General features: G+C 41.7%; 1 protein-coding gene across 1 annotated transcript in view; it reads right to left on the bottom strand.

The window, feature by feature from the left end:
* Positions 1-24,017, bottom strand: part of RYR3 (ryanodine receptor 3) — a 609,228-nt gene that overhangs the window by 258,503 nt on the left and 326,708 nt on the right. Inside the window, exons 44-47 of the mRNA XM_018554200.1 lie at positions 19,599-19,779; positions 18,592-18,697; positions 17,919-18,039; positions 4,739-4,908 (exon numbers count right to left, since the gene is read on the bottom strand). Of these exons, the coding sequence (XP_018409702.1) occupies positions 4,739-4,908; positions 17,919-18,039; positions 18,592-18,697; positions 19,599-19,779 (578 nt within the window). The remainder of the gene's footprint in view (positions 1-4,738; positions 4,909-17,918; positions 18,040-18,591; positions 18,698-19,598; positions 19,780-24,017) is intronic.

Genomic DNA, 24,017 nt, shown 5'->3' with positions numbered 1-24,017 from the left:
AGAATACCACCAGCTATAGAGGAACAACAAATCCCAGCAATAATATATTAAACACCCGGTATAATGTATTATTGCTGGGACTTGTTGTTCCTCTATAGCTGGTGGTATTCTCCTGCGCTGTGTATAATGTATTTTTGCTGGGATTTGTTCCTCTATAACTGGTCAGTGGTAATCTGCATTGCGCAGTATAAATCATTATACAGCGCAATGGAGAATACCACCAGCTATAGAGGACTACAAATCCCAGCAATAATACATTATATACAGCGCAATGCAGAATAACGCCAGCTACAGAGGACTACAAATCCCAGCAATAGTACATTATAGTATAATGTACTATTGCTACATTCCTCTATAGCTGCTGGTATTCTGCACTGCGCCGCTGTATAATGTACTATATTGCACACCACACTTTTTTTTTACTTCCACCACGCCAAGTTTGCTCCCGTGATGGACTACAATCTTAACACAAACTAGTCGTCAATCACTGGAGCCTTTTTTTTTTTAATCCGATTAACCGTTTAATCGAACTTAATAATCGGCCAACTAATCGATTATGAAAATAATCGTTAGCTGCAGCCCTACGCACATGTTACATATCGCAGTGAGAGCAATAAGTCTAGGGCCATCAATCACTGATAACACTAAACTGATGAGCGGTAAAAGCTTTTAAAGTGTCGCCTATGGCCAATTTTGGGTATGGTAGTTTTCTGCGATTTCTCGGGTACGCGCAATTTTAAAGCTTGACATGTTTGGTGTCTATTTACCCGACGTGACCCCGACTTTTATATTTTACCAAAAAACTGGGTAATAATAAATGTTTCCTAACATAATGTTAAATTTTTTTTTATTTTTTCAAAATTCTCTGTAATTTTTCCTAATTACTGTATAGTAAAAAATAAACCCCCCAGTGGTGTTTAAATACCACCAAAACAAAGCTCTATCTGTCCCCAAAAAATGGTATAAAATTCATTTCAGTACAGCGTTGCATTACGGAATAAACTTCAGTCAAAGTACCACAGCGCTGAATACTGAAAAATGGCCTGGCCAGGAAGGGGGTCTAAACACCTGGTCGTGAAGTGGTTAAGACACTGCAGAATGGTACAGCAAAAAAATAAGCTTAGAAACTATACTATTGTGCCACTGGCCAATTATTACAAAGTTGAGGGCTTTAACTTTAGTTTTTTAAGGGTGACCTTTCTTATAGCTTTTAGATCTGTTGCAGCTGTTACTTCCAGTGTTCAATTCAGGCCTACTACTGCTTGATATTAAAGGAGAACTATGAGGTGAGTGCTTTTCACTCACCTCATATTTCTAGCCGACCTGTGACAATGAGACTGTCACAGGTCGGCTCAGTAGATCGGGAGGTGAGCGAACACATACCGTGTTCGCTCGCCTCTCGATCCTGTCATGGCTCTCTGCCGTGACAGGGGGAGGGGCTGGATTCCCCTCTCCCCGCTCCGATCTGCCAGCGCTGACTGGCGGAACGGACGGGGGAGGGTACAGCTGGCTCTGCCTCTAGATAGGCAGAGCCAGCTGTCACTCACGCAGCTGGGCGGACCCCGTCATCTAAGTCGGGATCCGCTCCGGCTGCGGTGTCTCAGTATACCGCGAGCTACAGCTCGCGGTATACTGAGCTTAGGGTAATGGGAGGGCGCTAGTTTGTGTCCTCCCGTTACCCTAAGGAGAACTATGGGGAAAAACACTGACCCCATAGTTCTCCTTTAAATCAGGTATCACAGCAAAGACTAACTAAAAGAGATATTTTTCCAAGTTGTAATAATTGCCATGATGTTGCTGTATTTAAAGTGACACTAAACTCAGGAGTTAAATCTTAAAAATGCATTTAAGTAACTTAAATATTAACAATACTGTACCTCATTTGTGTATCACTAAGCTGTAGATCCTCAAATCATCTCTGAATTGGTGCTGACACTGTCCTTCCTTCTGGAGAGTGAGTACTTTTGTTCCCCATGGTCCCTGTGTGTGTTGTAAAGTACCACCGCTACAAGCTTTCTCCTGTGATGAACTACAATCTCACATTTAGTTTACTAATTGGTATTGAGATTGTAGTCCATCACAAAAGTGATCTTGGAGCGGTGGCTACAATACAACACGCACAGGGACCATAGAAAAAAGTAGCCACCAGCCTGAAAGAAGGACAGTGTCAGCATTAATTCAGATATGAATTAAGAATCTACAGCTGAGTAATACCCAAATAAGCTACATTTTTGTTAATAGTTAAGGTACTTAAATGCATTTTTAGGATTTAACTACTGAGTTTAGTGTTGCTTTAAGTCAAACTAGAAGTAAAAGTAATTTTTTTAATCAAAATATGCCAGAAAATGGTGTCGCTGACGCTATCTGAAAATTGTACTGTTTTGTAACAACACCTAAAGCTTAAGGGCATCCCCCATACTTGTAATTCAAATTAATTGGTTGTTTTCATGTCACTCACGAAGCTGCATTAAATGGATAACCCTCTTCGCACTGTAAGGTATTTAATTTTTTTTTGCATTGCTACAAGTCCCACATGGCAGTGCCCAGCTCCCCAATGTTTTACAATCCCTTACCTATTAGCCTTAAAAATAGCCAGAAATTATTATATAAATTTGCCCATAGACTTCAATGGGGTTCATTTTGAAGGTTGCAATATTCGGAGTTCACCCAGGGTTCAATGAGCCCCCCCTGAACTGAACCCAAACATATTTGCTCATCCCTGATTACATTTGATGCTTGCATTCTGTATTTTTTTAAATGTAATCATTGACAAACTTGGCAATAAAATGACTATGATGCTCAGATTATCAAAGTGTAAACGCTTGCAAGGAGAAAACAAGTGCCAGCTTCTTTGACACATCTTCAACAATTACTACAATCCAAATTTAACACATAAACAGAGTAACTAAAATTGATAAATATAAGCTGCTCTTACAGGACTGCACATTTTCTACTCCATATCAATAGTTGAATATAATAATACATAACAACATTTATATTTGTATGAATAAATAACTGCATTCTCACTGGTATGGGCATCATTACTTAATAGGAGCTCTTCATTCACTTGTTTTTGTGGGTCTTGCACCATAACACATATATTTGGTTTTTATTGCAAAATACGAGTATGAGTAAAGAAAACTAAACCGAGGAAATCTTTTAGATTAATAATATATTAAAGAGAGAAATGCATGATCAATACTATAAAAGGCAGAAACAAGAGCTAAATTCTAAAAACAAAAACACCGGGCGCATTTCCTGGTGCAAATAATCATTTTATTTGTTTCGCAGAAATTAAAAGATAAATAAATAGTCACAAAGCAAGTGGATAAAAAGTGTGTTATGACATGAAATCCCAGGAAACATACGGACTTCTAGCAGTCGGAGAAACAATCCAATTAATCTGCTAGACTAGCGGGAACAAGCTGACCCAGCTGAACACGTTTTCGGGGAGATTCCCCTTCTTCAGAGCTGGACGGCTCAACTAGCTTGGTGCCAATTTATATCGAGTGTTCGATCACAAACCACAATGGGGTTGGAAGCTGACCAATCACAGGAAAGACTTCTGTTACTAGGAAACTCCCCCCTATATCAAAATGCCCAATCTGAGCTGAGGGAGCGTCATCAAGGCAAGTGCCTGATCTAACAGCTGAAGATGCCTGCACAATAAACATATCATTTATATAATTAAACATAAGAACACTCCAGATAAATTAAGCACCAATAACATTGAATACAAATCAAATATAAGATTTGAAAATAGAACCGGGCAGAAGCACTAGCACATCGCTGAAATGCACTTGTATGCCGGCTACTCGTCATAACAGATCAGAAGAGCCGACATCAAACCAGGAAACAACCCGGCGGCTGCAAAGTGACTTGATGTTACCTGGTTAAAAAGACAAGATCTCACACATAAAATACCATAACTGGAAATAATTATAGGAGAAGGTGAAATTGTATTAGCGATTCCGAACTGGAAAAACCAGTATGACTGGGCCGTGGTACTGCCATAAATTAGTGCAATATCCACTCCCTTTGTGAGTATTTATTTCTCTTTTAATTTTTGCAAAACAAATAAAAGGATTATTTGCACCAGGAAAGGCACCCGGTGTTTTTATCCCTCATCTGTAACGGGGCGGCCTGCCTGGATCACAAGATTTATTCTGTGGCTGAAGGAGCTTTCTATCTGGCGCTGGTTCGGCTTTTTGTGGAAGAGATAAATTATGGTTAAACATTTTACACACACATGCTGAAAAATGGAAACACTAACATATAATGGCATGCATAATTATGTAATAATGGTTATCAAATACACTTTCACTTTCCATTTTATGGTTTCATGGAAACAGTAATTGTGGAAATCCACTTTGTAAAAATTTAATGCTACATTATTGCCAAAAGTTATCCTGCATGAAGGAACACTACAACTACATTTGCTGTTTGCAATTGTGCTTAAGTTCTATCACTGTTGCTAAATGTTTGTGTCACGACAATAGTTTCCAGGAAATCAACACAAGACATACATCACAACAGTAGAAGCATCTCAATTTTACTAAAGTTTTCTTATGACTTCTGCTGTCTCCATTAGCATTCTAGATTTAAATAGAGAGTAGTAAACTGTTACAGTAAAGGAAGTTCTTCCTTTGGGGACAAATATGCAACAGTTGAGAGGCTTAGAATGGATTTCTGTTAGTGGTGTACCTTAGAGTTGCTATGAGTATGTCCAATTGCTTACTGTATCAAGTGATGCTGATGCTCTTAGGTCAGGTAAAAAGGCCACCTCTAGCAGATGAAGGAGGAAGCGTTGGTCCCTAATGCCATAGACACGGTCCAGGAAAAGCACCATGGGAGCCTTGTGATCAGGGCAAAAGCTAGCAGCCATGTCTGGTTCAAACACTGTGCCATCTGAAAAAGAATATATATGTAACACATATTACAGTTTTATAAAATACAACACACCACTAATTACTGCTATTAGTGACCTTTATCACTAAAAATGAAATAAAACTCCACATTTTGGGTTGCCATTAAAGCAATGGGAAATTGTAAGATGGGAAATCTTACAACAGGGACACTAGTTATGGTGATCCTGCCGACCGCAAAAAAAGCTAGAACAGGGGTTGTAACCCTCCCTTACTCTATCCAAAACAAAAAAAGTTTTGGTTTTAGTTCCCCTTTAAGAGAGACATGACATATTAGGTGCTGACAGTTGTAAGGGCTGGAACATGTTGCTGCCAACTGCCCCATATTACATGAGCCTTTGGAATGTGATCTGGGGAAGTATATGTCACTTTTTGCTATGCCTGCTCTTGCAGAACACATAGAAAATGAAACTAGATGGCAGATGCTATATGTCCTTTTTCAACAGAAATATATCCAGTAGAGGCATTATTAAACTCTTGAAGCATCATCACATTGGCCCATGCCAGACTGGAGGACCCTGCAAATCATGGTTTAAAGCAAATAAGACTGCTTTGCATCCATGGTAATGCTAAACACTATCCTACTGTGTTGCACTTAGTGGATACACCTAGTGGAACTGTAAAGCACGTTATGGGTGTGGTTACAAACTTGCTACACAGTTGCAGGTTCCTAATTTGGTGAATGCATGGAAAAATGTAAAGGTAAAAAATGGGGTACGTCAGGAACCAGAAGTCAGCCTGGTATACCCCAATTTTGCAGTATACCACGACATATTGTATCATGTAAAGAATCATGGGAGCAAGTTGTAGAGCCTGGTGGCTCTTGCTGGCTCTCTGGTCCATTCTCATATCCTGTTTTATCATTTAAGGGGTACAAAAAAAAAGTGTGAATTGAGCAATGGTTGTTCTGGCACAGTCTTTACAAAGCAGTTAATTATTGTAAATCTTGTCCTGCGTGTCCAATTAATGCAGCACAAGCACATTGTTGTAGACTGCTGGTACCCTTGTTTATAATTGAGGTTCCCATTGAAAGGGTTGCACTGCCAAAGTCCCCCAGGGGGCACCAGCATATATTAGTTGTCCTTCACTATGCCACTCTGTACCCAAAAATTGCTCCTCTCAGAAACATGTCCTCTAAGGTTATAGTGAAAAATCTATTCCACCTGGGAGACAGTCTTAAATTTGGTGCCTAATTTATAGAGTAATGATATCCCATCACACACCTAACCGGTATATCTTCTTTTGTCTCTCGGTGGGTGCTGTAATAACAAGCGGATAGCACTGCCTACTTTAAAGAGTACATTTCTGGCAAAGTGGCAGGGCCTCTTTTGAGATTAGAAATAAAATCAGTAATATTTACTACCAGGCAGTGGCATAACTAGAACCTTCAGGGCCCTGATGCAAGAAACTATGAAGGGCTCCCCCAAACCCCCGCCGCCATGGCACTTTGTGGGTAACAGGAAGGCTGCCGAGGTCCCCAGCAAGCGCGGGACCTCAAGCAGCTGCTTCAGTTTAAAAATGTAGTGCCGGTGTTCTGTCGAGAACGCCGACCCAGTATCTGTGTTTGCGCACAGACGGGATTAACGAGGAAACCAGCATTTATTTACAAAGTATTTGTTTGTAATGGTTAATTGTGACTGTTAATAATAAGGCATCCATGGCAGTAAATGATGGATGGAATATCATTAACCTCCTTGGCGGTATTCCCTGAGCTACACTCGGGAATATCCCACATTATTTACTTACCTTGTCCCTCGAGCCGTGCGGTGTCCTCCGGCCGGCGCCGGCATCTGTCTTCCGGGTTCTGTCCCTTGCGAGCTGATGCGTCGCATGGGGGCGGAACCGGCGGGAAATTCTAAAAAATAATACTGATCTGTGTGCAAGCGCAGATGCTGAGGTCGGCAAATTCGCAGTATCTGCGTTTAGTATCGGGGCATTTTCACGAGTATGAGTGAAAATGCACAGTATTGGCACTGACTGGTGCATCCCTACTTACTCACTAATATAATGTATTGCTGGGACTTGTAGTCCTGCATAGTTGGTGGTATTCTGCATTGCTGTATAACGATTATACAGCAATGCAGAATACCACCAGCTATGCAGGACTACAAGTCCCAGCAATACATTATAATAAAAATCAGCAATGCAGAATACCACCAGAATCCTTTTTATATGCAAGCTGACTGATGCTTAGGGCTCTTTCCCTTGCTCTTTCTGCTGTGGGAGCCTGGCTGAGTGAGAAGGCTGAGTGCTGACAAAACACTAAAAAGATACAAGTGCTGCCTGTTTGTTTTGGTGAACCCATTAGGGGGTTTCCTGTTAGTTAGGAGCTACATTGAGTTTAGTTAGTTGCTATAAACTTGCTATACAAAGCACTCTTTGTATAGCAAGTTGCTATAAGTGCAAGAAAAACCTGTTTGGACTGTTCCTGGGTGTCTCCGTCTCGAGCATGGTTTACCACTGCCAATACCTGTCAAACATGTTCCCTTTACAATATGTATTCCAGGTATTCAGAAAAATGTACTGAAACCAATAAACTGTTACAATTAGGATAACTGCCCATCATAACTTCTGATGTTCATGAAGGAACTTTTCTTTACATAATTAAATCACACTGTGCTGGCTCATATGAGGGAGTCGAAATATACTGGAGGTAAAGTTTGTACTGTCCATTCTGGCATCCAACAGGTATGATGTGTCTGAGATAAAGAGCAGGCTAGTGTAGGTTTGGTGGGTTGTTCAGGTTTAATCATCTCTGTCATACCCATAAAACTCACCACAAAACCCAACAAGTTCTGCACTTGAAACTCACCATGATATGGTTTGCAGTAGGGCCAGTATATAATAGCATTGCTCCACCAGGCTTGCCAAACTCGACCGTGTAAACAAATGTGGGCTACAGTGTTTGATGTGTCAAAACTGCTTTTCTGTCTTCCTGCAGGCAGCAGTTTTTAAAGGAAGTCATTCTACTTTGGCATATACTACAGAATACAAATAGAAGGTGATCCAAAGTAAACCCTTTAAGACTAGAAAACTAAACACTGCAATGCAAAAACAGGGGGCAGTCTCCCTGCTCACGCATCGATGCATTGCAACAGCCCACCCTACTTCCTGTTGTTAATTATCTTGAGCTCTAAGACACAATTTGCTGTTTTTAGTCCAAGAAAAATACTACGTAAACTGAGCTCACTAAAACTATTGCTTCCTCTCTCTCACATCCAGAATGTTTACTATATTGAACTATTCCTAATAAGACTGTTCTCACAGCCCCTAGGCAGTATTAAACATGACTTTGAGGATTGAATCTGCTTGAGGATAAAGCAAGTAGACAAAGGAAGTTAAAATAGCACAGGTTTTATTGAGAAATTGGTGAAGGAGCTGGAGGTGTGGACTACCCTACCCCTCTCGCTTTTTGGTAGAGGGCACGTCATCAAAATGATGAGCTTCCCTAAACTGCTCTACCCCCTACAAACTATCCCGCTGTTGCTCAAACACAAGGATGTTAGAACATTAGAACAAGCGTTCACCAGGTTCTTATGGAAAGCTAAACGCCCACGCATCTCCTACCACTAACTACAAGTTCATAAAATGGAAGGAGGATTGGGGCGACCTAATATCCGAGCCTATAATTTGGCGTGTCTCCTGTGACATGCCTATGACTGGCTACTAGATACGTCATGTTATTCCAACCATAGCCTGGAAGCCGAACTAGTGTCCCCATGGTCATTGGTAGGCCTACTCCATACTCGTATAAATAAACTACCACCCTCTTTACGTACTAACTCGCTAATTAGGGATACAGTGGTGGCATGGAGGGAGTATAGGTTGAAGGCAGGGCTGCACCCATATATGTCACAACATGTTCCCATACGACATAACCCACACTTCACCTAGGCAGCCAAGGGTATCCACAAACTGATTCAACTATTGACCCCGAAAACATCTAGGACCTCTCTCATTTTTGGAACTACAAAAGAAATTCGACCTACCACCCCAACACTTCTTCCAACATATCCAATTAACCCATTACTAGCGCAGCGAGACCACTATACCCAGCACGCTAGTTCAAACCACAGAAATCGATAAGGCTTCGTCCTCAACCCCTGGATCGATCTCTAAAATATATCCCATTATCAATTCTTACTTTAACCCCAAACCAGCGAGAACTTCCCTGGTGAAATGGAGAAGGGACTTCCCGCTGGAGGACTTTGAGAGTGCCGTGCTGGAGGGATGTCAGAACATTAGGAGGTGCACACCCAATGAGCAGTGGAGAGAGACTCATTTCAGGATCATACATAAGGCTTATTATGCCTTTGATTTTTTTCACAAAATAAGGGCTCCAAGCCCATACTTAACAGCGTGCCCCAAATGCACCCTGGAGGGGGCCTCTCTCCGACACTGTCTCTGGGACTGTCCACACATTGTCGCCTTCTGGGATTCGGTACTCTCCTATTTAGCGGTCATTCTGAATACTCCCTTGCTCCGGGAACCTTGGCTGTGTTTATTCAGTTATTGGAAATCATCTACGGTACCTAGTAGACATACGCAGCACTGGGTGTATGTGGCTCTGTTACTGGCAAAACGTATAATTATGCATCAATGGCTCTCCACGCAGCCTCCATCGCCCCAACTTTTTGTGAAGGCATTGATGTCTTTGATGTGGAAGGAGAGACTTGAGGCAACCCTCGACCCGGACAAACACTCTGATGGGTTCTTTAGGAAGTGGGAACCTTTTATATTACACAATTATTCCGGGGCCGAGCTACATGCTCTCATGTATCCCTTCAAACTAACTAAATGGTACCTAGAGCGGAGGTTGGAGAACTCCTTAGGGCAGTTAGAACTCCCGGAGGACTATGATCCGGGCTCGGTGAGGTAGCCATTAAGATATGTCGTACCTAAGGCAGTCTGCAGCTGCTTGGATAGCAAGCATGAAGAACAAAGCTGAAACACTCTTTGGAAAGGGTTTCACGCAATATGCAAATCTCTGTCTCTTTTTGATTATTTTTTCTTTGGTCTACATGTGACATGAGTGTATGTTATTTTGTACATTATTTTGTTTGGATATGATGTACTGCTGTTACATTATTATTCTATGTTTGAAATATGATGTTCTACGGAATTTCAATAAAAAGATGTTTAAAAAAAATAGCACAGGTTTCAGAATGCAGATCATCCAACTAAATGCATCAGAAGCTCAGTGAAATCTGGCTACAGTTGACTACAGAACACAGGCTAGGATGAACTAAAATGACATACTGGAAAATTGCTGGACAGTTTCCTAACATAAAACTGCTTTAATTCAAAGAACCTATATTATTTTATTTTATGGAAATGGAGATTATTGGGCAATCTGACTTTCAATACGATAGGTTAAGTCATCTGACAACTAAGTTTGAACCTAAACTTTGACCATTACTGCTGCAAAGACATGTGCTATTCGTTTCGTTCCGAATCGAAATTCGGACGAAATTTAGTAAATTCAGAGATCTGGATGTATCCGAATTCTGAATTCCAGATATAACGAATGCAAACGAATCCGAATTTCCGATTCCGAATTTCTGATTCGTTTTTTTTGGACGACCTTTCGTTGCAGCAAAGTGACATTTGAGAACAAAAAAATGTTTTTTCCCTCTTAAATGTCACTTTGCTGCAAGGAACGAACGAAACGAAAATGAAACTAATTAGAAACGAAAGTTCCTATGGATTTCCGCTAACGAATTTAGTCCGAATCCGAATTCCGAAACGAATTGACTTTCGGACCCGAATTCCAAAAAACAAAATAAAGCAAAATCCGAATCAAAACAAAACGAAACTAAACACATTTTTTGCTGGTGCACATGTCTACTGCTGCATAATGTAATACAAGCTCCAAATAGCAATGCATGTGCAAAGTACCGTAGTTCACAACAACCAGTTACATAACTTGTGGTTTGGTACAGGTTACTGCTCTTTGCACATCAATGTTCCTTTCCTTTTACAAATAACTAAAATTTCCAGAGGAAAAAAGGAAACTGGATTAAGAGTCAGCATCTTACAACAGGAAGAAACACTAACACATACTTACAAAATAATTAATTTTAATTAGAAGGATAAATATTGTAATGTAAAAACACATAAGGTGTCAATAAACCAGAAAAAAACAGTACATTTCTAAATTTGTGCTTTTTTTTGCTATTGCAAACTGACTTTCAAAGAAAATACCTGTTGGTGCGTGCACAAGAGTGCCCATGGCAGATGCACTTTAGATGCTCTCCGCACCTCCAAGCCACAGGCATGGTAATGATGATGATTTTTTGCTCCATTCAACAGTTTGGTTGTTGTCTACAGTGAAGTGCTGGGAATACCCTTCAATATGGTTCACATGGGGAAAGAGGCAAAAAGTAAGCCCAAAACTATGTTAGATTTTTTTACAAATTCCAGACAAGATGGGGACTGCAGTCTTAACTAACCCTCCTTCACTTAACGCAGGGAGTATTCACAGATGGACTCTCCACATACAGTACACAACCAGCACAGTCCCAGAAGCAGCTGCTTGAAAAAATTGATGCCCTGCTTCAGAAGGCCCTCCATTCCACATTTTGTCAGATCACTGATTAAAGAAATCCAGGAAATCAGACAACATGATAAAATAAGAGTACACTATACTTAACAACCAACTTGCTTATAACTTTGACCTGACTTTGCATTAATCCTTGGGTCTTAACCCTCATTGAACAGCGTCTGAGCCAGAACAGTTTAATTGGATGTTACTTTTCTTGTTATAGAGGAACTTTATTTTATGTTGGAATTTACCGTAAAATATGTCACAATTTTACTGAAGATGCCTTGTATATTTTTACCACTTCCACTATAATAGTGATATGGGCTGAGGGGGCCGCATGTCCCCTTATGGCATGGTGATGGGAGGGAGTGGGTCTGTGTGGGTTGGTATCTCTCAAAGATCTGATCTTACATTGCCATGTCCTTCTGTCACACTCGGTATACCTGACCTATTAACCCTGGTAACATTTTTGCTTGCTGCTCTTGAGTACCTTTGCTTGTCAGGCTTATATGATTTCCTATAACACACATGTGACGTCTTCTGTGCTTTAGTGTGACCAGGGGATGCTAGTGAAATGGGTTGTGTCCGCAGTCACTCAAAGAGGATAAGAAAAGAGATATGGGTAAATTAGGGACTACTGAAAATGTTTGCCCAGAGAGCGGTTAAAACCAAGGGAGAAACAAATCTGGAGGTTTGAAGTGACAACTTCAGATCAAACAAATATACTTTGCCCAGCAAAGTATTTCCTTACATTTTTTCCCAAGCACTTAGTCATCATGTTTCAGAGCATTTTCTAAAGTATTTATATGTATGGCGATCGGCAAGACAATTAACGCCTTCAAAAAGAGATATCAGAAGCATAAAAGTCACCAGAGAACAAAAAAGAACGGGAGGGAAATGGACCCTAACAAACCGGTCGCCATATATTTTGCCATGCACAATCACCAGGTACATGAACTACATGCGATGGTAATAGAACAGGTGCTAATCTTTTTGGACGATTTCTTAAGGGACCGTAATATACAGGGGTACGGGTACTCCTAGAATGAGATCCTAATAGGTTGGACTTGATGGACTAATGTCTTTATTCAACCTCAAATACTATGTAACTATGTAACCCCCCCCCCCAGGTGGTAACCATAACAACGCACTACTACGCAGGGAAGCGTTTTGGATACATACTTTAGAGACCATGCATCCCAGGGGACTTAACAGTACGATATCCTATACATGCTTCCTTATGGACTGATGCTATTTCCACTCCTTTATGTCCTGTACACCTTTAGGACCATTTATTTGACTGTAGGGATCTACTATGAATCTTAACAATCCAAACCAAATAAGGCCTTTTACACCTCCTGCTCCCCCCCCTTTTTTGATTGAGCCCCCCCCCCCCCTTGGTTTCAGTGCCTTGTTATGTATTTTTGCTTATATGTGGCTTGTTGACCCCTGATCCTATGTTGTTCATTTGGCATTTATTTTTTCTCATATGTGGCCTGTTGACCTCTGACCCTATGTATTTTAGATGCCTCGCCACTGTTTTTTCAGCCTCCCCCCTTGCCGTCTGTTACCAGCAGAGGAGCAGCCGTGCATGACAGCCCGGACACTCGTACTGTATCCTAGCAACGAGGAGACGCCGGGGGCGGATCTACGGCCTCCGGCACATGCGCAGGTCATTGCTATGTCCCGACGGGGAACAGACAGCGCTCTCCACGATACATTAGTGACCATGGCAACCAGGGATGCTGCGGCATCAACAACAGGTAGATCCAATGACAGGGATCCTTACACACATGTAGCCTTTGAAAAAAGAAAAGAGTTCTTGTTTACCTTTTTTTTTTTTTTCACTTAATACTAATAGAATTCTTCTGTGTTGATGTGGGTGTGAAAAGACGAGAAAAGGTAGGAATGAGGAGAAGGAAGCAGGGCAGTAGCTTGTCTTGCTGTGCCTGTGTGTTTGTAAAGACACAAATAAAAACCCTTTAACTTGTATCCCTTACGGCGCTGGCTGCAGTCCCCTGTAAACAGACTCTCAGGTGGCTATTGACTTTTTAAATGTGTAAAGATGACTGTCGGCTTTACACTGGAGACAATTCTAGCGGCTGAGCTACCGCCGTATCGCTTCTACGTGCTGCTAAACTGGTAAACCCCTCGTCCGACACCCCCGGCCTTGCTTCCCGGGCACAGCTGCCACTCCGTTCACTAATCTCCTCCCTGTTGAATGAAGACGGAAGCGACGCTGATTGCATCAGTTGTGGTTTCTCTGCTGTCATTCCCTGACTAGAGAAGCAAGGGTAGAAGATATTCAAGTGCAATCTGTGCTTGAACAATTTCTTTGAAGTGCAAAGGTGACATTAGGGATAAGCAAGAAGTTACCTGGGGGGAGATGGCCTTGAGAACTTTAGGTCCAAAAGCCTAGTCTTGACTGGAAAGGAGATCAATACAATAGTGCCTGATGAATGTAGAAGCACTTGACCAGTTAGCGGCTTTGCAAACCTGCTCAGTGGAAGCATCGGCTCTCTCGGCCCAATTCACAGACATTGACAGTGGAATGGGCTTTAAAGTTAAAAGGGCATTGTATGCCTGGTTTAGCGTAAGCTCCTATTATGATTGATTTGAACGGGAAATAGATGATAAAACAAACAAGGTGTGCCTTGTGTTCTATAAGGCACTGTTGGACCTTTCTATGGGGGGATACCCACGCTTTTTGGCCCAATGGGAGGGGGAACTTGGCAGTATATTAACAGAGGAGCAAAAAAAAAAGATAATGCAATTATGTCATGTTTCCTCGATGTGCTCGAAGGTAGAGGAAAGTAACTACAAGCTACTAGCGAGATGGTATTTAACACCTTCTAGAATGTGGAAATTTGATAAAAAACACTCAAAGGAATGTTGGAGGAATTGCGGTCAAGAGGGTACAATGGAACATATATGGTGGTCCTGTCCAGTCATTCAGGGTTATTGGCGAAAAGTAATTAATTATATATGTGATATAACAAACCAAAAGGTTCCTCTTGAACCATGGACATGTCTGTTCCACTGCACTGACTCCCCAGTGGGGAAATATAGGAGAACTGTTATTCCATTTTTTCTGAATGCGGCAAAGGCGAATATATCCAGATCATGGAGATGCGTATCAGAACCAGATATTCGCACTTGGTTTAAAATTATTGGTCATTATAGCGAAATGGAGGAACTCACAGCTGTGTTAAAAAAACTCAGGCCCCTCTCATAAGGGAATATGGGCTAATTGGAATAAATTTAAAAACTCCCAGAGATATGTGGAAATTATGCTGAGCTAAATCTGCGGAAAACATAAAAAAGCTAAGGTTTTGATTCTAGAGTAAGAAAATAGAAGGGCAGAGCGGCATTGAGTAGCGCATTACTGAAGATATATTTGATTATCACTTTCATTCAGAAATAGAAACAAACTCCTGAGATTCTTCGTAAGAATTTGATTGGTGATTTAAGTAGCCTTTGGCTGAAATGTTGTCTATCAGTATTCAAGCGTGTTTGCTCTGGGGGAGATTACTGGCGTGGACTAATGCATTGCTCACTGCCAAAAGTTATTTGTCATTTGATGACAGGTGGGTCAGACGTGAAGGCCATTTCCCTTGCTTGAAATACTCTCCACAATGGGACCCCGCAAACCCAATTGTTGGCATCTGTTGTGATAGTTACCTGTGCCGCAAAGGCCCAAGGCCGACCTTTGTTCGAGTTGTGAACTGTTGTCCGCCACTGAACAGAGTTTCTAGCAGACCTGGAAAGGTGCCTCTAGGTGCTTTGGGTCCCTCTCCCAGACTCCTAGTACAAGATCTACCTGAAGAGGTCTGGAATGAGCTTGCACCTAAATTGCTCCTGGGATGGTTGCTGTCATGGATCCTAAGAGTGTCATTGCCTCTCTTATGGATACCTGTTCTGAACTTCTTACCAGAACTGGTGGGGAAGAGGTTTTCTGAGTTTTCTCTATTGGGAGAAATGTACGTTTTAGAGTAGAGTCCAGTACATAACCCAGGTGGAGAATGGACTGGCTCAGTTGAAGATATGACTTTTCCCAATTTATAATCCAGCCTAGTTTTTGTAAAAATTCTGTGAATAGGTGTAAATTTTCTGTTACTTTGTGAGGTGAGTGAGCAAACAGCAGGAAGACATCTAAATATGGTATTATGCCTATTTCTTGGTTCCTGACGGAGGCCATTGGTTCTGCCATGATCTTAGTAAACATACTGGGGGCTGGGGACAATACTGGGGACTACCATTCGGGCTGAAGCCAGCCTGAATGGTAGTGCTTTGTATTGAAAGTGATGTACGGAGTTCCCCAGTTTGAAGGCGAATCGTAGCAGGTTCTGATTTCCTGGGTGAATAGGAACATGGAGGTAGGCATCTCTTATATCCAGCGATACCATGAATACATTCGGAGGAAGAATATTCTTTACAAAAACAGCCACAAAAACAGCCGGACGGGAGCCTTCTAGGTGCAGGTGGGCATTTTAAAACGTCCTTTCCCACACGCACGAGCAGGAAAACTGCTGAAATTTCAAAGCAGTTAAAATGCAGCACCGCCTAACTGGGCGGGTAAAAATGCTTGATTAAGAGGGGAGCCTTGCTGTTATTACTATTTACAGCAGGAAGGCTTACTATGCCCTGTCAGGCTCACAGCTGCATACATCACAAGCAGCACCTCTTGATGGGACGGGTAAGAGCATTTGACTCCGGGGAGCCTCTCTGCCATTTCTGCACATGGCAGGGCTGACTTGCAGCACGCTTTGAGGGTCTAATAAAGAATAAACAAACTGCAGGCAATTTTAGAAAATGTAAAAAGTGAGCAACTTTTCTGCAGATTTTGGCCCCAATGGCTTCAATGAAAACACGTTACACAAGCGGTTTCACACATTTATTCATGCATTTGTTTAGAAAGAGCCAGCCTTCTTCTGCAGAATATACTGTGGAAAGAAATGGAGGACAGCACAAGCTGAAAACACATGGCAAAATGCTTGGAAAAACACTTAACAAACGCATGCCAATGTGCGTAAAAACACTAGAAAACGCTTAGAAAAACCTGCCTGAATAAACGCCTGAAACACTGACACTTAGTTGGGAAGGGAGACTAATTGTGGCCAATCAATAATTTTATTATACAGCATGATAAGCATAGCTTGATCCCGCCCACCTGCCTGGGCTGTGCAGAGCTGAGAATAAACAAGAGGGTCAGGTGATCTGGTAGAAAACCAAACAATAAAAGTATTTAGGTGCATCTTTTTATACAGTGCTTGCTAGTTTGATTTGTAAGTAAGTTCCCTATCTAGATTTGTGAAAACACCACTTAGGGTTACAACTGCTTTAAATGCCTTACTAAATACCTATCGAATTATTGTCACAAATGATGCATCACTTTAACCACTTGCCGTCCACCCGTTGTAAAAAAACGGACGGACGGCACTGCTGCATTGGCGGGTTGCCGTCTACAGACGGCATTTTTTTTCTACTCGCACACACCCCCCCGCGCGGCCGCCGACGGTTTTTTGCCCCCCCCCCCTGACCCCTCACCTGCAATCCCGGGATCCGCTGCCCCATCTGCGGCTCGGAGGGCGTCAGGAGGAAGAGGACGGGAGATCAGCTCCTTGCTGATCTCCCTCCGGGCTGTCAGGAGTCAGGAGAAGTTGGCTCGGTGGAGAGATGGAGTGATAACAAACACTCTGTGGGTCCTGGGTTCGTGTTGGCGACGCGTTTCGAAGGCGATACCTTCTTTTTCAAGCCGATGTGTCAGAGTTGATCGAGACCTGTTTGTTATCACTCCATCTCTCCACCGAGCCAACTTCTCCTGACTCTTGGGCTCCGCCCCATCTGCCTCTTCACACCGTCATCGGAAGCCGACAGTCTGAGGACACAGACTCGCCGGACTAATAGGAGGACCCAGCGTTCATCCACATCCGCCTCCACTCCGGATCCTCACCTCGCTTCCAGCAGTCACTTCAGGGGGCCATCACAACACTACAGCATCCACACTACCCTCCAGCACTGCGTCTCTCCCCAGCGCCGGACACCGCGGACGTCCAGCTGGACCACCACGCCAGCAGAGGACCATCCTGCAGCTTCCCACATGAGCCCACATCCGTCGTTGAGAGCCAGCTTTCACTTTCCTCGCGGTGAGTTACTTAATCTCTCCTTTTTGTGCTCACCTTCCTCACCTTACCTTCCTGTGTTCATTTGTGTCGCACCGATGGAAGGGGGTTTAACACCGCGGATGTCAACTGGTTAAAGAGAGAAAAAAAAAAAAAAAGACCAAACTGAAGTAATGTGTCTAAATGATAAAAAGGAATGAATGTATCAATTAAAAAAACTAGAATGTTTTATCTAAGTTTTTATTAACGGAAATTAGTGAAAGACAGCATTACTTATTTACATCCAGCAGATAAAATCACAAAGACAATATTGTTTAGGTGATTTACCTTTGTTAAAAGCAGGCAGCTTTAGGGGGATACTAATAATCCCAACAAGATCTTCTGTAGGCACAAGTGATCGGAGGATGGCGCGTATTCGTATAGCTTCACCTTTACCAGCCTGGATCAACTATGGGCACAACGGGAATCCAGCATTTAACAAAAGTTCACACAGGTGCTTTCATTGCTTACAGTACTTATAATTAAAAATCCATTAAGTAAAGCAGTAATTGCAGCATGAGTTACTGTTAATGCTTTGTCTCTGCATGCTATAAAATGTTAGCTGGTTATGTACTGTACTCTGTTTATATTTATATAAATTAGAATTTCCCAATAAACAAAAATGGGTTTACAGCTCAAAGTAAATTACACTAAACTAATTATAAAAGGTTTACTTAAGGTGTAAAAGAACAATTTAAATATACTAAAGATACAAGTTTTTTCTATGCATTACTGCAAAATGTTTGGCGTTAAACCACTGCATTAATCATTGGTAACATGGTACAATACTGTACTACTTTTAAGAATTACATAATTGTTGCACAGTCATTCATACAGCTGATGTACACATGACACAATTTGTATTTTATCTAACATCTTTGAACATGTAGAAGCTGTAAATTCTCTATACCTGATTAATTATTACCTGTGTAATTATTTCTATGTTTTTATTGTTACTTACATGTGGCTCTGGTGCACAACGCCCCAGCAAGTCTATGAGTGCAGAATAAAAGGACATTATAGCATTTCCCATGTGTACAATCTCTTCTTCTTCATCTTCTTCGACCCTGAATACAAATAAGAATACTGTGTTAATGATGATGTTAGTTATTCCGGTTATTTCCAGTCTGTGGTTGAAATGTTTATCATCTGAATCCAGTTGATGTGATAATATGTAACTACAAGCCCTAGCACAGTGTATCAATCTGTCTACTATGGCAGGACTACACATGTCAACAAGTCTGTTAGGCCCTACCATAGCCCTCTGCTGTTAAAGTATGACAAGCAGTCCCATGGTGCCTACACACAAAGCAACTGTAAATAAATCTAATCCTAAACATCCTGTTTCAGTTTTTCTACCCATGTATGGTCCATTGATGCTTTAAATTTAAACCCTTTCCTGCTGCGGTCCTGGCAGACAGTGGGTATCCATAATGGCAAAAGTCCAAGAATGATAACACCCATAACCAGTCTCCCAAGTGGCACTGGAATGGCATTAAGAAACACAGATCTCAGAGATACGAGTCTCTGAAGGGGCCTAATCCCAAGTTTCTGAGGAATATGCATTTTTACTAAGAAACATAACAAGAAAGGACTATAAAAAATGCAGGAAAACAATGCAAAGAATGTGGAATTATTATTATTATTATTATTTTTGTAGTCTTTCATTGAATAAAAAATCTTCAACCTTAAACATCGAAAAACCTTTAGTATTTCTTCCAGATGCTATTGGATGAATAGTTATGGAACATTTGCCAAAATCCAAAGGTTTCAGAGACACTCTGGTTTATCAAGGCATGTAATAGATCTTGTTATACCATATTGCTACGTTCTGCATATAGATTATTTTACAGTTTCTAGCCACCTTAAGGATGATAAAAATGCCACAATCTGAAGAAATTCTAACCAGAATAGCAATGATACATACTGTATGTTTGAATAAGAAATAATTAAAGACTTTGCACTCACACTTCCCTCTGATAGCCCTGAGAAGGAAGATCCAGAGCTGGGTTCTCAGAGATGTTAATAGCCTCCTGCATAGCTGCCAGCAAACCATTTCCCCCTTCTCCTCTAAGAGAAGGCCCAAAACACTCTGGTCGACGGATTAATAGCTTCACCACCACACTGGCATTTTCTTCAACACTCTCACCTGGAAAACAAGTGAAACAAAGCAGTCAATGGTTACCAGCCTGAATCTCATGGGGTTTGCAGTATCATAACATCAGAAGCACATTTACATACAAGTGTATTTCCCTAAGGATGAAATATTCAGACTTCAGGCGATAATTGGAAAGAGATTGCAGGGAAACTGACTAGATAAATGATCACAGCATGTTTAATTTAAAAGCAATCTATACATCTATATGTTTCCTGATGCTATAAAACACAAGGTTATAGGTTGGACTTGATGGACTAATGTCTTTATTCAACCTCAAATACTATGTAACTATGTAACTATGTAACAAAGGTGTCAGGCAGCCTGTGTTCCTGGCAGCAGCCCTGTCTTAATCAGGTGTGGGCTAAGAAATCCTGACACTGTGTTTAGCAACTAGTCTTACTGGCTGCAGCTTTAGTATAGTGAGCTGTGGCCAAATGAATCTGGTCACATGCCTGCCTCCAGCTCTGGGATTGGCCTTGTCTCAGGTGGTGCCTTATTTAAGCATCACAAGCCCAGGCCTCGATAGTTCTGTCTGCACAAGCCTGTATTCAGCCTCTGAATATCTTGTCCTTGGAATACTCTGTCTGTTGCTGACCTCAGCCTGACCGTGGAATACTCTCTGCCTGCTGCCAATCCTGACCTTTGCCTGTCCCTGGAACATTCTCTGTCTGCTGCCAGTCCTGACCTCAACTTGTCCTTGGAAAACAGTCTTCTCGTGTCCTTCTTCACCAGCCAATACCCCATACCTTCTTTGTACCTGGAGCCTGACTTATTCAGTCAGAAAATATAGTTTAAATTATTTGGGGATCTAAGTACTGGTAGGCAAACTTGCCTTAAGGGAATGGTGGCTAAAATACCCCCACTATTCCACAATTTTCCCAAGAAATTTAGAACAGAATTCTGGACTAAGAAAATAATTGAAAATGAAAGAGGAACCTCTGATTATAACAAATATAGTGTGAATGATAGAATATATGATTTACCGTAAAAAACATTTATTGGAGTACACTAAGTGACACAGGATAAAATAATTCAGGTACATTGGGATTATGTAGTTGCTTTCAGGAGATTGTACACTGCCAAACATTGCTGTAAGACATCTTAGTATAACCCCTTTGGCAACTCAAAAATTCTACTTTCTTATTGGTACATAAAAGGGACACATGATAAAGTAATTCAGACACACTAAGATGTCAAAGAGCAACCATGATGATCAACCATGATACCAGCCATTTGAGGGTTTTACAGTTCGGCTGAGGGCTGAAAAGAAAAATCACACCGGCATCCTTGACAGTTTTTAGAATAGAAACAGTAAAAGGCAAAGTCCACCTAATAAATACACAATTCTTCATAAAAGAAAAAAAATGTGCATTTAATATTTGTTGCTTTGGAACCAGTAAAGCATTACAAACACAATCAGTGGATTATGGTTGCAATGCTCTCGGTTCTCCAGAATAAATGACTATGAGTGTGTTGATGTCTTTTTTTTCCATTGTGAACTACAAGTCCCTCTGCCACAGTGTCTGCTAGGACTGGTAGTTTCTCCATTCCTAGATCCTGTGTTAGTGGAGCCACACACAGCCACAACAAATTAGAAGAACCCCATTAGATTCAGGTAAATGGGGGAGGGGGAATGGAACAACCTGAAAATGGGTGTAACATGAAACATTGTCAAAAAAGTAAAGTTAGCCTTTAAGTTGGTGGGTACAGTTCTGCTTTAAAGAACATGTGAAGCAAAGAGCAGGTGGAAGTCTTGCAAATTTGAGAAACAGATGACTGATGCTGAAAGGCCCAAGAAGCACTAACTGATCTAGTGGTGTGCACTTTCAAAGTGGAACCTTGCTGTTAAGTCTATAGCCTTGAATGATGAGCTGCCAAATCCACCTGGAGATAGTGGAAGGAATAACAAACAAAGAGTCTGACTGTCTAAAGGAAGCTGCATGTATCACATCCAGGCAATGAAGGGAAATCTCCTTCCAATGTTGTGGAGCAGGACATAGAAATAGAACAATGTCCTGGTTAAGGTGAAAGAAAGAAACCATCTTGGTAAGAAAAGGGTCATTTGGTCTCAAGACAACCTTGTCTCTGCGTAGCATGAGAAAGGTTTCTTTACAGGTTAGGGCCACCAATTCAGAAACTCGCCTTGCAGAGAGGATGGCACAGAGGAAGGCAACCTTGCTTTGAGTAAGAGTAGACAGAGGAATATCACCGATCAGTTTAAAGGGTGGCTTCCTAAGAGCCAAAAAATGCAGGTTGAGATCCCTCGGTTTCACCGGAGAAGGTAAAGGGGGAATATTGTGAGCAACACCCTGTATGAAGGCTTTCATCAAGGATTGAGAGACAAGCTGTCTTTGAGAAAGGATCGCTATGGCTGAGATGTGACGTTTGATGGTACTCAAGGCCAAATGTGGATCTAGACCTGACTGGAGAAAAGACAGGATTCGTTCCAGGGAGTACTTTCTAGAATGAAATTTCCTTGCCTTGCATCATCAGCCAAGCTGCTAAAATCAGTGACCGAACATTAATGTGGTGAACTGGTTCAGAGAATTCCTATTGCCGGGCGTGTAGTTTTTCTCTACGTTCAGCCCTGCTTCAGCCCTATTGTCATTCTAATAATAATTAAAAATAAAAATAATAACAATTTTAAAAATAAAAAGGTGATAAAGTAAAAAAATAATAAAACAAATGAATTAAAAATAAAGTAAATGATAATAAGACAGATTAAAATTTTACAAAGTAAAAAAAATAAAGTAAATAAAAATTAAAACCAACCCGTCTGGTCACATCATCTGTATGCATCTGCAATAAACACATGCATAAGGCATTGTGTGTGTGCGCTGAGTGCTGCCCCCATTCCACTGTGTGACATATTGTTAGCTGGGCAGCAGCACTCTCTAACACACACAATGTGCATTCAAGCATAAAATTCAAAGTAATTTGGGAAAATGGAATTAACCACTCAAATCTGGCGCCCTCTCCCTTCCTGCTATACTTACCTTTTGGCGAACAGTCTTTCACGTCCGCCAGTACGGGTGTACTATTTGCACCCCATACTGCCGTCCAGTGCTGCCCTGTGCCATGTATTCTGAATTTCGCTCGCAGACTGCGAGCACTCGTTGGTCAGTGCGGTCACCTGACAGTGCTGACCAATGAGAAGCACTGCTTAGCACTGTTAGGACAAGTAGATTGTCATGAGGGACAAGTAGATCAGGACCCCTCTTTAGTCATTGGACAAGTAGTTTAAAAAAAAATATTTCCACACCCCCGTGATCCTTGTAAAAGAAGATGTGGACAATTTGGAAGGGTCCACAGAAAGTCTGCCAGGAGTCTAATGTGGTCTGAGTACCATGTCTGCGTGAGCCACTTTGCTGCATATGATGATCACCAGCATGCCCTCCATTTTTATGGACGTGGAAGGAGTTTCAGAAACGGATATGAATATATCAGGTTGAACTGATCCCACAGAGTCACCAGAGCATACACTGGAAGCCAGGAATCCCCACCAGTGATAAAGGTCTTAAAACACCTCATTGTGAAGAAATCATATGACAGTCCCAATGCTGATCAGTGAGGAAGTCTGTCTGCCAATTTTACATGTCTGGGATGTTTATAGTGGTCAGGGCTGGGAAGTGAAGTTCTGCCCAAGCCAGAATCTGATTGGCTCCCTTTTGAACTGGTAGACTTGTGTTTCCTCCCTGATGGTTGATAAAAGTCACTGTTGTGATGTTGCCCAACTGTGGTTGGATGACCTTGCAGTTGAAAAGTCCAGCACTGTAAGGATATCCGATAAGCTCTGAGTTACAGAAAATTGATTGGGAGACTAGCTTATTCCAGCGACCAAGTCACTTGCACCGAAAGGGTGTCCGGGACTCCTCCCTGACCCAACAGGCTAGCATCCATCGTGAGAACATTTGCAACCATTGGGAGGGAGGATTTCCCCGGTTACAGAGCTGAACTCACCACCCACCTAGCCAAGCTCGGTTTTGAGGGTCAGGCACATGTGATGGTCCAGAGATTGAGCCTTCTTGTCCCACGCTGACAGAATGTTGAGTTGTAATGGTCTGACATGAAATTGGCATATGGAAATGGTTCAAAAGAAGCAACCATTAAGCGCCGGAACCCTTTGTTAAAGCAGATGGTTAGTTGGCTTCTGAATTGTAGTGTCTGAATATGGGAGCAGAGAGTTTACAGTTTTTCCTATGGAAGAAATAGCCATGGACCAAGAAGTA

This window comes from Nanorana parkeri, unplaced genomic scaffold (genome assembly GCF_000935625.1).
Source record: "Nanorana parkeri isolate BGI_ZX_2015 unplaced genomic scaffold, ASM93562v1 scaffold146, whole genome shotgun sequence".
Lineage (NCBI taxonomy): Eukaryota > Metazoa > Chordata > Amphibia > Anura > Dicroglossidae > Nanorana > Nanorana parkeri.
The sequence above is the reverse complement of the archived record's forward strand: the minus strand, read 5'-3'. Positions and strand labels throughout refer to the sequence as shown.